A 13,445-nucleotide genomic window follows, 5' to 3' on the forward strand; every position below is an offset into this window, starting at 1 on the left:
AAGTGATTGTTTCAAACTAGGTATTCAGAGGATGTAAACAGAGAGGACTTTTCTGATACCAGGGTATAATAATGGAGAATATCAGAGCATAGATATGTCAACTGGTGCCCAGTGGTTGGGAGATAAGGCTGGATAAATTCATTCTTGGAACTAAGGAGCAAATATCTGAGCATGAGTGGAGTTGACCACTGGAACAGCTTACCAAGGGAACAGACTGGCTCCTTCTGTCTTTGCAGTGTCTGTTTATGATCAGATGTCCTTTTTTGCTGGAAAATGTGTCTTTATCCAGCTAGAAATAACGCAATGAATAGGTGAGAGTCACTGGGTGATGTTCTAAAGGTGCTTCAAGTCAGGTTAGGTGATTGTAATCATTAATTCTACCTTTAAATTTGATGGATTTGGTGTTTCTAACTGTCAGTGGTTCTTCTACATCTATCCGTCACTTTACATTTCCTGGATTTCTAATGGGGCTGTGTTCGTGATTTAATTTCATACAAGAACTTTGCAATTAATGCTTTTGTTCCGAGGCGTATCTCCACCTTCCGACAGTCCATTGCAGACAAGCTTCCTGCACGATGTTGTGTCCTGTTAAAATACATGAAAAGGAGATAAATAGTAGGGAAGTATTTATGCAGGTTTTTTTCCCCCTCTGCGTGTTGCCCCAGGAATGTTAATGCACAGGAGAGGTCTGCATATGAAAAACTTCAACGCCCTTTCAGTTCCTAGTTACATCCTCCTGACTGAAGTCTTTGGCAGCTCTGCCTCCATTTTTTACAAAATTTTTAATGTTCCCATATTGTAAAATACTCCAGCAAGCCAGTTTCATATTCGATATGTGATATACTTCCCCTGTTATCATGAGCATTGAAAAGGATGAATAAAGCTAAATTATGATATGAGATGAGGCAGCTAGGGAGGAAAACAGCATCTGCACTCCTAGAAAGGATGCAAAATGGGTAAGCATTCATGGGAAATCAATACTCTTAACTTTGTTTTCTCTAGAACCTATTATTTATGGAGTTGATAGTTAATATTGCAAATTAAACCAGTTTTTAATGGAAGGACAGGCAGGTGGTTGTGGGCACAATGTTTGTTTCACAGAAAACTAAAAGGAAGGACGTGGAAATTTTGCTTCATATTGGCCAACCAGATAGAAGAAAATAGCGATCTAATCCTTTCTCTAATTTTTTTTTAAATTCCGTTCTTATTGCAAGTGGATTTACGTCATCAGTTTGCAGAGTCTTAACTCAAAGAAGAATCTACTTGTACAAGTTGGACAAAATGTGATCCTCCTACACACAGAGTAAAATTTGTTGGAAGAGCTCATTTTGTCAAAAAAAAAAAAAAAAAAAAAAGCTATTTTTGAAATGTATCCGATGTCTTTCTATTGTTGGGTTTTATATAATGTAGGAAATGTTTCTGGTTTGGTTTTTTTTAATCCATCTGTTCATACTGTGGGTGGAGACACGCACTTTTTGAGCGTGACCAGGGCTGCCCAGCGCAGTGTCCCGTGCTGCTGTGGTACCTCCTCGCTCCCGAACCCTCCGCACCATGTTCTCTCAGTAACTGTGAATTCTGCATCACGGCTGGCCTGCTTGGCAGGTGTTTTATGAAAATATCTGTCCTGCACAAACAATACTTGCTGCAGGTTGTCTCAGTCATTGGAATTTTCTTCCCTGCTGGGACCTGATAGCTCTTTTTTTCTTCATTTGTCGGTTGGTGTCTAATTCTTCACTTTGCTGATCTAATGGCTTTTTGTTGTTGCTGGTTTGGCTTGGGTTTTAGTCAGTGGTCAGCAAGCGTCCCAGTTTGTAATAGGGATTGGCAACTAGATAAATTATTTAAAATAAAGACAGGTTCAGAAAATGGTGAACAAAAGGCGGCTGTCTCTTTAAAGAGTGCAGTTTGATCAGAGCATCAGCTCCATCCCCTGAGGACAAAGGCAATTTTGATTTGTGGGGCCCAGGAGTCCCTTACTTACCGGGATTCGTCTCAGCTCGTGCATGTGTAAACCTGCAAAATGCTCTTTTGTGTGGAATAAATCATATGCTATAAATCCTGCACAATTAAATGTGACCCTTCATAAAGTCCCAATGACAAGTCCTCATTGCAAAGCCGCGCAGAGCAAGCTCGCTGTCTAGACAGAGCAGAATTATTTCCCATTTATCTTTCCTGTTGTTGTTGTCGTTAAATAAATAACCGACCGTTAGCCTTGATGACTTCTTCGAACCCCCAAGAACGCTGCTCTCTCTCCTTACCTCTTTCTCAGCTACCCTCTTGCAGCGGAGGCTGCAGCCCAGCGGGGCTGCGACCGCTGCTTCGCGCCGAGGAAGAGGAGCAGCTCCCTGCTCCCTCTCTAATGCTGCTGTTGGCAGTCGGGAGCAGATTCCATTATTGCCGATCAATGCCGCCGCCATGCAGGAGGAGGGGAGAGGGAGGGGTGGGAGCTTCCTATTCACAGATTGATCAACCTGCCATTGCATGAACAAATTCACTGTAAGAAAGGCTGGGATGCTGTTATAATAGCTGGAGCAGGAAGGGGCTTGTAAACAGGGGAATGCAGGCTCTTCAGTAATGGTGAGGGTATTTAAATTGCCTTGAAGCCTGCTCTTTTTTGCTTTTAGCATAAAGCATTATACCTGAGCCTTCAAACAAATCCAACACTGTAAGGAATGATAGGATATATTACCCCTAGCTGATGAGCTATTGTGCTGACTTATCTGGGCTTCTTCGGCACTGAGACCTACTTCTTCTTTTTATTTAAACTGATCCTGTCATAACCTGCTGCCTCTTTTGGATTTGAAAAGCTCGGTTTCCCCCGCTCCCCTTTTTTGCCTGCTCTCTGTTCCTGCTTGGACTGCAACCTGACACAAAGGGACAAGAAGTACAGATCCCCCTTACCGCTCCCACCCATGCCTGCTTGGGCAGGATGGGCTGCCAGGTGTGGGGCTGAGCGAACAGGGCAGGATCACGCTCTCCTGTTGGCAGTGTAGACAATAACTGGAGTACTGGAATCCCAAGAGCGTCAGCTTCTCCCCACCCTTCCTACCCTGCTCCGTTCACTTATCGTGTTCTGTATGGAAAAGTTTTCTGGCTGGAGAATGAGTCTTCTTTCTCCTGGTGATGTGGCCGAGTGGCTGGATAGCAGCACAGAAGATGAGAAAAGCCTTCTCTCGTTTCTTGGTACGGTAGGGTGCTCACTTTTTTTTTAATACTACTTTACTGGGAAGCCTTTAGTACTTTCGCTGGTGCTTAATTTCTTCAGTCCGTCAGTTACCTGACCTTATTTCTTTTTAAAAGCTTTTAAGTGGTATGCAATTGTTAATTAAACTTGGTTACGATCTGTTTCAAAGAGTTGCAAACAAATTGGGCAGAGTTCAAGTTATAAATGGGCATGTGCCATACAGAAAATCGTTTCTGAACTAAATGTTACTTACTGGTCGTCTTTTTCTTCTCTGTGCCGTCTGACCAGCTGATCGCTGCGTTCAGTTTGCTTCCACTCCTTTCTGTCAGCTTGTCCACAACTTAACTTTCTCAGCTGTGTGACGGTTGTGAGATAAACCAGAGGAGACTGCTGAAAATGTTTATTAAGAGAAATGTTTAGATGCTTTTAGAATAAAAATGTCAGCCAAGGCATCAGATAATTCTTTAGAAGGAAGCACAATCGAACAACGCCGTGCTTTGTTTCTGGATACTTACACATTAGTTTAAGGGCATTCAGGTAGAAAATCGAAACCATTATTTATAGTCCAGTGTAAATACTAGTAAGAGGTTGAAAAGGTTTTAAATAGAATTCAGACATAGAAGCTGGTTATTGTTGTGTCTTTCCCTTAGAGCCGTTGCTATGTCAAACTGTTGTTATTTGGTTTTGTTCTTTTAGTTCTATCTCCACACAAATCATTCCATTTCTCTCCTTAATGGTTTCTGTTGTTCTCAGGATGCAGCTTTTCTTTCTATTTTGATAATTTCTAGGTACTGAGTTGCTCGGACGGGCTGTTTGATATGCGTGCCCCTTTTCCATTCCATGGACTATTTAAAATAATGTTTGTTATAATATCTGCTATAATATATATATTTTTTCTTCCCCTCAAAATACAATACTCACCATTGTGGATCTTTGTCTGTCGGTCAAGCAGGTGCTAGCCAATCCAGATGCTATTTTTCCTCAGTTTTTTTGTCCTCCATCCAGACCATGGGCAGATACCTGGTGCGTCTGTGCTCTTTTTGGTAGAGTTGCCACTGGTCTCTCTGTTGTGAGCAGTTCTCTTACTTACCGGGTCCAGAACAGTACAGAATGTGGGAGGAAAGCACGGGACTCCCGCAGAGCCTATTTTGATTTGCTGTGTGCTGTGACCTTTTTGGGAACGTCACACCGGGAGTGAACAGGGACGGGGGTGTGCATGGGCTGGGCGCTGGTGCTGCTCTTCAAGACTCTGCCTTTTTTCCCCCTTACACACGTGCCTACATCCGCGTTTTGTTCCACACCAGGAGATCCTCTCCTAAATCTCACCGCAGAAATGCCAGGAAGTTTATTCAGCCTGGAGTCTGAAGGGTGTCACAAACCTGACCTATTTCAGGGAGCATTTTTTGCCTCCAAGTATGTATTTTTATTTGAATTATCTTTTCTTTTTTTTTTTTTTTTCCTTAAAGAGGTAGCAATTCCTAAACAGTGTCTAAACTCTGGGGCCATTTTTAAGGTTCAGTGACCTCCCTTAGATATCTACAGTACATTGGGATTTTTTCTTTTTGTTGCTCAGGGGCAGAATCCTGCCATAGTGAGCAAGAGGTGCTGGAGCTCAGAGCAGCCCCCTGGCCTATGGAGAGCAATGACAAGAGCTGTTGAGCTTTGGTGCCTCCGAGAGCCTCTCGCTTGTGAGAATATCCCGATAACCAGAGCAAATGTTGGCTTCTTCGAGAACGCCTTGATTCACAGCCCTTTCGCGGAGAGTAAAAAGATCGGGTTTGAAAGCCGTGGCTCAAGGCCGTTGCTTAATAATGAGGATAATAAATATTGATATCATGCTAATGCGTGTCTAAGTCATAAGCCTCTAAACAAATTACATTGCGGGACCAAGTTACCATGCATCAGCTGATCTGCGCTAATTGTCTGTGTGCAATCTCTCTGCAGCAAACACAAGGTAATTTGAATTAGCAGGGGCAGTCCAAGATCATTAGGAGCTAACGAGGACATCAGCATCTCCAGGTCATGTGCAGTAGCTCCTTGTGTCTGCTGCTGTGTTGGCACAGTTGTCCAGGCAATTTGTATTGCTGTGCGTGTAGAGTCAACCATTACGGGAGATTTTAGAGGCTGATGCATGAGGAAGTTAAAAAGGGGCAACTCTTCCACATTTTGTATGGCCACGCACATCGTGCAGAGGATATGTTGAATGGTTTGGGGACGTGCATCTGTTTTCATTTCTGACTCGTGTTTGCAGAGCTGGAGGATTCGTTCCTCTACCTCAAAGCAAATGCATCAGTCTAATAACAGCTGATGTTGTACTCCCTAAATGCCACGTGTAGTTTCCTTAGAACATTCTGCAAAAAGAAGTTGTGAGAGTTGGTACTTGAAAGCCAAAAACTATTATCTCCTCTGATATTCTTGCCCTTTTTTCCACCCTCCTCTGTGTATTCATCTGCTTTGCGTTTTAGGTCTTGTCTTTCAGGCTGTAAAGTCCTTTAGGAATCAATAACTTAAATGTCTTTTAAGTGACTTAAATTGTCATTTAGGTTGTGTGCTATGCACCTTCTGAACTGGGCACTAATTCAGTTAAACTTTTTTTATATGCCAGCACAATGCAAGTGTCTAACACCAACGGAATTACTTGTCTGTAAAATAAAGATCTTTTATATTTACCTGGATCATCTTGCAAGACTTGTCTTTTGGACTCAGTCCCTGGTAAAGCACAGTATCATCTTCTAAAGTCCCTACTAATGGACTGGGAGGTTTTTGATCCTGACTGGTATCCAGACGTTGTTTGATGATGGAGTTCTATAGCCAGTGAGCTCTGCAGAGTTTCCTTTGTATTTTCCTACCCAGGTTTGGTAGCTTTTGTGCACTTGAGCATAGTGTGACTTGGTTGTATTCTCTCTGATGTATCTTCTTGTGGCTTTTCCACCCTTGCCTAGTTGTGTTGATAAATGTGGAAAGGCTATCACTGCAAATTTCACTTTTCTCCTTTAAGTTGTATGTTGTAGAATTTGCATAATGTATTTTAGTCAGAATACAAACTTGGACTTCAGGACTTAAAACAGATCAGGGGGTTTGTGTTTGCTTTTACCCTAAGCTTCTTCCATAGGCCTTTAATTAAGTTTTTATGACAGTCTGTGAATTGGGCCCAAGTCTGAATTCTCCACAAGTGAGCAAAATGAGAGAATGCTTCCTCCAAGACACAACATTAACATTTGTATTTATTTTTATATGAGGATTCCTGTTTCATTAGCTAATGCTCATCTAAAAGATGCTTTTTGGCCATTTCTTATTCTTTTTCCTTCTTATATATCTCCTAATGCTTTCTATCTTTCTGCTTTTTATTACTGTCTCTAATTTTGTCAGCTGGTCTGTATTTTCACCAGGGAGAAGAAACCATAAGTAAATACTGACTGCGCCCAACAAGTTCTCTTTCTCATCGGTGCTGTCACATGAGCGCTCTGAAACAACCCGAAAGAGACAATGAGACGAAAATCGTCTCTGCTGTCTTAGCGACGTTGTGAATGCCTTGATGTTAATGCATATGCTGTACTGATACATCATAAGCTGCCCTGGAGCATGTTGAATTTTTGTACCTGTTGAAATGCTCATTTATTTTTAAAAGGCTCTAAAAGTGAACTAGATACGCCCTTCTTAATAGACTCAGCACGGTAGTTTATTTAGAATGAAAGTATTTGAATTAGCAGCCCAGCCAAATATTCTCACTTGATTGAACATTCACTCATGCATATAAAACAATATTTTTAAAATGACATATATATGTATATGTTGGGGTTTAGTGGTTTTTAATATATGCATATAGGAGGAGACCAAACCATCAGGGTCAAACAAGCACCTTCGTTGTTTATGCCCTGTGGTAGGTGACCAGTGACTCACAATGGAGATAGTTAATAAAAATGTAGCAGAGTGGAAAGGCAGTATCCCTGTTTTGGATTGTTTTCTTGTGCTGCAAGCTAAAAGTTTCAGTGTTCTGTCTTTGTAAAGGAAGAAACAAGCTCTGTAGTTCCTGTTGTCCGTGAAACAAATATTGAGTCTCTGTTTGTCTCTGTAGTAAACCACTCAAAGGGTGGTTGCATCTATGACTAACATGGTCAAAACCTACCTGCCAACAGCAAGCCCTTAAGTGCTCCAACTCTTCCAAGCGTAGATTTGAGCCCATTATTTCCTAAGTGTGTTTGAAAAAGAAATCCTCAGCCACAAAAAGTCAAGTGCTGCAGGTTTTTATTCTGTATTGCTTTTGCAGTTAATCTGTAAGACTAATTGCCCTTTTGACAGAGTAGAAAGCAGTGCTGAAGGAGCCCTTGAAATCCTTCCATCCTTCCTAGTCAATTCCCAAATCCCCAGTAGAGTCTCTTCTGCCCATCTTCTTTGAGATACGCTCATCTACCCCGTTCTTACAAATCTTCAATAACAAAGATTTTTTTTTTTTCCCCCAAAAACCTTCCTCAAGATATTATTCTATAGCATATCTGGGAATATTTTTTTTAGTATAAGTTTATTTTAAAACCAAATAATGACCCAGAGGCCCATAAAGGGTGACTTAGTTAATTTGCGTTATTTTCTTAATGTGCTTATTGCCTCCTGCCTCCCGTGTAGGGTCTACCACGCTCTAATAGCACCTTCTTTCAGGTTAAGACTGTGAACTGTTTGGGGCAGAATTGGTGCCGGTTCTGTACTCGGTCTGGCCGTGCCGCATCCTGGGATGAGGCCTCGAGGCAATTCTGGATTTGAAATGTAAAATAACCTGTCCGGGCAGATGAATTTCTAAAATGGCATAGCTAAAAGGTAAATATTTAAATTATTTGTCCACTGTGGTAACTATTACAGCATGAGTGCTACCACATTTAAAACAACAAATTTTGCTTTTTTTTTTTAAAAAAAAGGCATGATATGTGCAGCTTATTGATCCTTCCTTCAGCCAAGAGGCTAATTGCAGGATTGTTTGATTGTTCAGCTAATGATCTGACCAGCAGCAATTACCATTTTCTCATGATGAGTGCCAAGGTAGCTATGTAAAGAGGGTGAAAATATGTGGGTGGGGTTCGGTTTTGTTTCAGCCGGGTACATTTTAATACAAGTCCACCTGAGAGGCAGTCGTTGGGAGCCCTCGGTTCTGGAGAGGTAATGGGTGGTTTTGAACTGTATTTTTCAAATACCTGTTATTAAACTGGACGTGAGAGGGGGAAGCAATTGATTCTTTTCATGGATCATATTCTCTGTCCCCTCTGGTCGCAGACCAAGGTACCATCGTATCAGGATGTGCGCAGACAAAACAAAGGAAGGTCCCAATCCCTGGAATCTGATTCTATCTTTCTTATATTTTCCTAACCAGTAGATAATATACACCAGAAATCTGCCCACTTCCTAGTAAAGGCAACACAAAGATACCAAATATATTCGGAGAATGGATTTGAGGACGGATTTTTTTTGCTGTGGTTGGTTGGTTTTGTTGTTGTTGAACAGACTCTGTGTCTTGGAAAAGAAATATGAATTATTTTTTTTCAGTAGTACAGTGTTTTTCAGTGGATGGTAAATGTAGCTTTTCACAAATCCAAATCTTTCTTGCACATCCGAGCGAAGGATTTTGTAGCAGATAATAGGTCAGCGCTAAGCCACTTGTTACTATGAACTGCTGAAAGTCGTAACTGATAAAACTGTGATTTTCGGTTGATTATTGTGACTTCTGATTGGTTTATTCTTGTGAAGTGTTAAAAGTCGCAATGGATAAAAGCCTGGTGTGCAGAACGTGACCACGCTGAGAACTTTATCATAGGAATATAGGACCTGCCAGCCCGGAGCAGGTGATCTGATCTGTTGTTTGCTGTGACAGACACCAGTGCCAGCCCTTACGAGTAACAGCAGAGCAGAGCCGTGCTTGCCAGGGTGCTCTTACCTCCGCTTTGCATCTCCAGGTAGGTCTTTGGGACCGCTGTAGGGTCACCTCCCGGACTCCGTAAGCAGGAACTCGGATCTGGAGACGTTCTTGCCGCTCCCGGGAGGACACAAGCCCTGGGCAGAAGGTGCCGCAGTCTTGACACGAGTCCCACTGAGACCGCACAGCAGTTCCCCTGCATTTCCTTCTGCAAAAAAATCACGGGCATCCCTGTAATCTTTGTTTCTGTGACCTTATTTGCAATTTCAGTAACCTAATTCTTTTCACTCTAACCCCTGAGGAGGTTTCTTTGTTCCTGAGTGTTCTTCCTGCCCTTCTCCAATCCTTTTCTAATTCAGAAAAATGGAGGTAGAGTAGCAAGCACTGTCCTACAAAGCTGGAAGTTTTGTTTAATCTCTACGTCTCCCACCCTGAAAAAAACCCAGCTCTTCACAGTACGATACAAATTCCCACAACAGCAAGGTTTCAATTTCAAGTGGCGAGAGAGCACCCAGCATTTGGAAATTAAGATTGAATCCAAGAGCCACATCCTGACCGGAGGTCATTGAGGCTCCAACGGTCGCCTTTAAAGGAGTAGTAAGTGTCTCTCGTCTTACACAAACCTGCCTTCTGGCCAACAGAACAAGCTTGGGTGTTGCAGAGGGTAGAGGGTGGTGCAATGTGAGGATGTGAGACGAGACCAACGCTCGTTGTGTCCTTGGGCAGGTCCCTCTTCAGAGGCACCCGCCATTGCTGAGTAATTGGCTCGGCTGCTTTGTAACCATTTCTATGTAGTGTGTAAATATTTATTTGCATAAATATTTGTTGACATAAATATTACTGCATATCACCAATATATGAGGTGAGAAGTTAAAAGTGTCCCATAGGAATGTTTACAACTCATTCATCCGATAGATATTTTAAGGTTGAAAAGGGGAAGATTCGTCTATCTTTTTTCTTTTTTTTTTTCTTCCCAGGAATTGCGAGTGGATGAAAAGGGTTTCAGATTGTTTATCCGTAGAAACAAGGTGATTTATCTGTAGTCTTGGTCCCTGAGAGTGAGCAGTGCAGAAAGCAGTTGTAATTTAATACTAAGCTGACGAGAGGTGCATTGATTTTTACAGCAGGTGAAGATTATGCAAGAGTAGCCTCTGGCATTACTTGTGGAACAGGGGAAGGAACGATCTAATTTTTTGCCTGGTGGTGACAGGATAGATTTTTTTTTTTTTCTTTTTACACAACTCAGCAAAAATACCGTTCTACGGGCATTGTGGCAGGTTGCTTTAGCTTTTGATTTCCAGTTAACATATCTCGACAATTTTGCTATATCTAGGTCGTCTTATTTTTCTGAGGACTATGTTGGTTTTTTGCTCGTGTTTTTTGGAAGGAGAAGAGAGGGAAAGGTAGTTTTATTTTTAACTCAATGCAGGCAACTTGTGAATATTTCATTTTCCCTTCCCTATTTGGTATACTTCTGTGATGGTCTGAGAATGGAAGAAACTTGTTTTACCGATGGAATCTCAAGTGTTTGATTTGGAGAGAACCTGCATTGCTGCGGGGTGGGTGTGGGGGCAGAGGGAAGGCGAGGAGAACCAGGCACAGTCCTTGCAGCTTTTCAACTCCAGTTGGTTTGAAGTTAAACTTTTCCCTAAACTGACCCTCCTGCAGAACCTGTTGTTGAAAATAGTGGGGAATTCAGGCTCCTGTTTTCATTTATGACTCAGCAAAGTTAACAGAGTGTATTAAATTACCGAAGCAGCTTTGATGTGATTTCCCATGTGTGAGAAGTGGAGAAAGCCAAACCTATTACATTACGCATTACTATTTGATGTAAAATAAAAGGTGCTCGCTTTAGTCCCCAGTTCCAAGTGCATATATCACTCCCTTTTGCTTTCATTACGTTTACAGCGAGAACAGCAGAAGCACTCATTTAAACCCTACGCAACGCAGCTCTCTTTGGGAAAGCAGTACTTACGGGTGCTGCAGAAAAGTTTCCCTTCGTAGAGGCAAGGGGAGGAGGCTGGCGGTATAAACCAGCACGTCTGCCGATAAAACTAGCAACCTCTGCAAAGGCTCCTGAGACGGTGGGACTGACCGTTCTTCAAAACCCTTGGTCTAGCGCTGGCCCTGCTCCAAATGCTTCGCTCTCTAAAGGTGCCCTGACAGCGACTTACCCTCCAGCGCTGGAACAGGCGATGCCTCCTTAGCTGTAAGAGAAAGTGCCCGATGCCGCTCGTCACCCGAAGAAGAAACGTCCCCGAAAGTGGTATTGCTCGATCGCGGTTATTACCGGCTTTGACAGACCGTGATTTACCTGGTCAGGGCTTGTGCATCGTCCTCGCCGTCTCAGCGAGCGGCTGTGCCCTCCCCGTTTTCCAGTGCTACCTACACTGTGTGTTAGAGCTTGTCTGCCCGGTTTAGGAGGCTGTTCTCCCTCTTAGCAGTTCTTTCCCCATTGATGGTTATGAGCAGATTGAGAGGCAGAACATTAGCGGTCTGTTTTTTTAAAAGATATCTACAGTGAGAGGCACTAACACTGCAGGGTCCAGATTTCTTAGCCTCTCGTTCAGTATGCTCCATTTTGTCGTTCTTCAAGCATCCATGGGAGATACGCATGGTAACTCTGAAATCAAAACCCGGTATGCAAAGACATCACAAGTAATGTTATCCCCAAAGAAGGCTTTTCTCATTTTTTCTCTTCGGTTATTTTGAGGAAAATACGGCTCTCGTGGCACCAGCTGGCTGGCTGTCTCTGTAAACGTTTTTTGCTGCTGTGAATCAGGATGTACAGTGAAATTTTCTGTAGCGGAGGGAAGCCGGCAGTTGGGCGTCTGTTAATAGCCTGAAAGTAACTAATGAGGATGTGCAGTCGGAGCGATTGATTGAATAGCTGCAGTCCTCTGTGCTGCTTCTTCACTTGCTCGCTCGCTCCCTGCAAGCGGTGGGAAGGGAGGGGGAACGCAGAGAGCCGGCTTTCTCTCCAGTGGAAGTAGCACGGATCCCCAGGGCCGGGCGGCCAGGAATGGAACTTTAAGCTGCATCTGTCTCTTGAAAGGAAAACGGCAGGAGTCAAAATGTCACTGTCTGGAGTCACGGCTTACTCCTTTTCTTTAAGATCCAGGAGATAACAATGGACTTTCTGCTAGGAAGCGATTTTTTTTTCTTCTTCTTCTTCTTTTTTCTTCCTTCCCCGTGTTGAGGGATGTTTTGTGAAGCTGGATTCCTTTAAGTCTGGCAATTGAGCTGGAGATGGGCAGCAGTTGTGATAAAGGTATCTGTGTGTTTCTGTATCTGTATCTAGCTATGTATACAAATTCATGTATGGATAGTATATGTGTGTTTGTATAGAGATTTTTAATAGTGTGTACACTTTATCTAGTGTTTATACTGGAAAAAGATACAAGTGCATCTTTTATGAATATTTGTGCTCATCAGATCAGCCTGCATGGATTTAAGATGCCAAAGTCATATCTTAGTAAGGTCATATTGCCAGAATGAGGAGAAGTTGACCTATTTTTTTATCTGCAGAGATATATATGTCGTATTACCCGGGCTATTACGAGTTTTCTGCTGCTTGCATGGTTTGAGCAAGTAATGTGATCGTATATGACCAAACTTTGACCTTTGTCAAATTGTGTTCAGCTGTGACTAAAATTGAGCTTCCCTGTGTCTTCATTTTAGTTATCAGTTAGTTACTGCATTGCTTATGGGAAAAAAAATAGTCTGAATGCTATTTCACAAACAGAAATAGAATACTAAATGTGTTTGGGTTTTGATCTTTACCGGTGTTTTTTAATCGCCTGTTTCCTACAATCGAGTCAGATTCACAACCTTGAATCTATGTCAGTGGAAATGCTGTTGTAATTTAGTAATTAAATAAGATATAGAAAAAAAGGTGAGTGTAATTCAGCAGTTTAGTAATGCACTTGAAACTTCGCTGAGGCGTCTGTCCTATAGAGCATAAAACCTGACTATTCTCCACCCCCCGGCACCCATTCACCTTCTTTTTCTTCTCTTCCTTAGAGGTCCCAGCAGAGAGATCTCCTCGCAGACGGAGCATCTCCGGGACCAGCACCTCTGAGAAAACCAACTCCATGGATGCTTCGAATACTTCTCCTTTCAAAGTGCCAGTAAGTGTGCTTTTCCTGCAAAGGAGGAATGCTTCTCATTGAATAGGAGGAGGAGATTAAAATATCACAGCGTAGAACTAAGCTCTGGGGAAACAAAAATACCAAACTGCTATTTAGTTAATATTTCCAGTTGACCAAGAGGTATTGCTATCAACTGCCGTGTATGATCGATGAGATTTCTGGTAGATCTGTAATCTAAAGTTGCAAATAGTGAAACATCAGTGTTAATGTGGGC

The 13,445-nt window shown here is 42.4% G+C and overlaps 1 protein-coding gene across 4 annotated transcripts in view; it reads left to right on the forward strand.

The window, feature by feature from the left end:
* The window catches only part of RASAL2 (RAS protein activator like 2), a 180,731-nt gene that overhangs the window by 114,200 nt on the left and 53,086 nt on the right, over positions 1–13,445 (forward strand). For all 4 annotated transcript variants that reach the window (XM_065648930.1, XM_065648931.1, XM_065648932.1 and 1 more), the window contains one exon: positions 13,104–13,210. In XM_065648930.1, coding sequence (XP_065505002.1) covers positions 13,104–13,210 — 107 coding nt within the window. The remainder of the gene's footprint in view (positions 1–13,103; positions 13,211–13,445) is intronic.

Source organism: Caloenas nicobarica, chromosome 20 (genome assembly GCF_036013445.1).
Source record: "Caloenas nicobarica isolate bCalNic1 chromosome 20, bCalNic1.hap1, whole genome shotgun sequence".
NCBI lineage: Eukaryota > Metazoa > Chordata > Aves > Columbiformes > Columbidae > Caloenas > Caloenas nicobarica.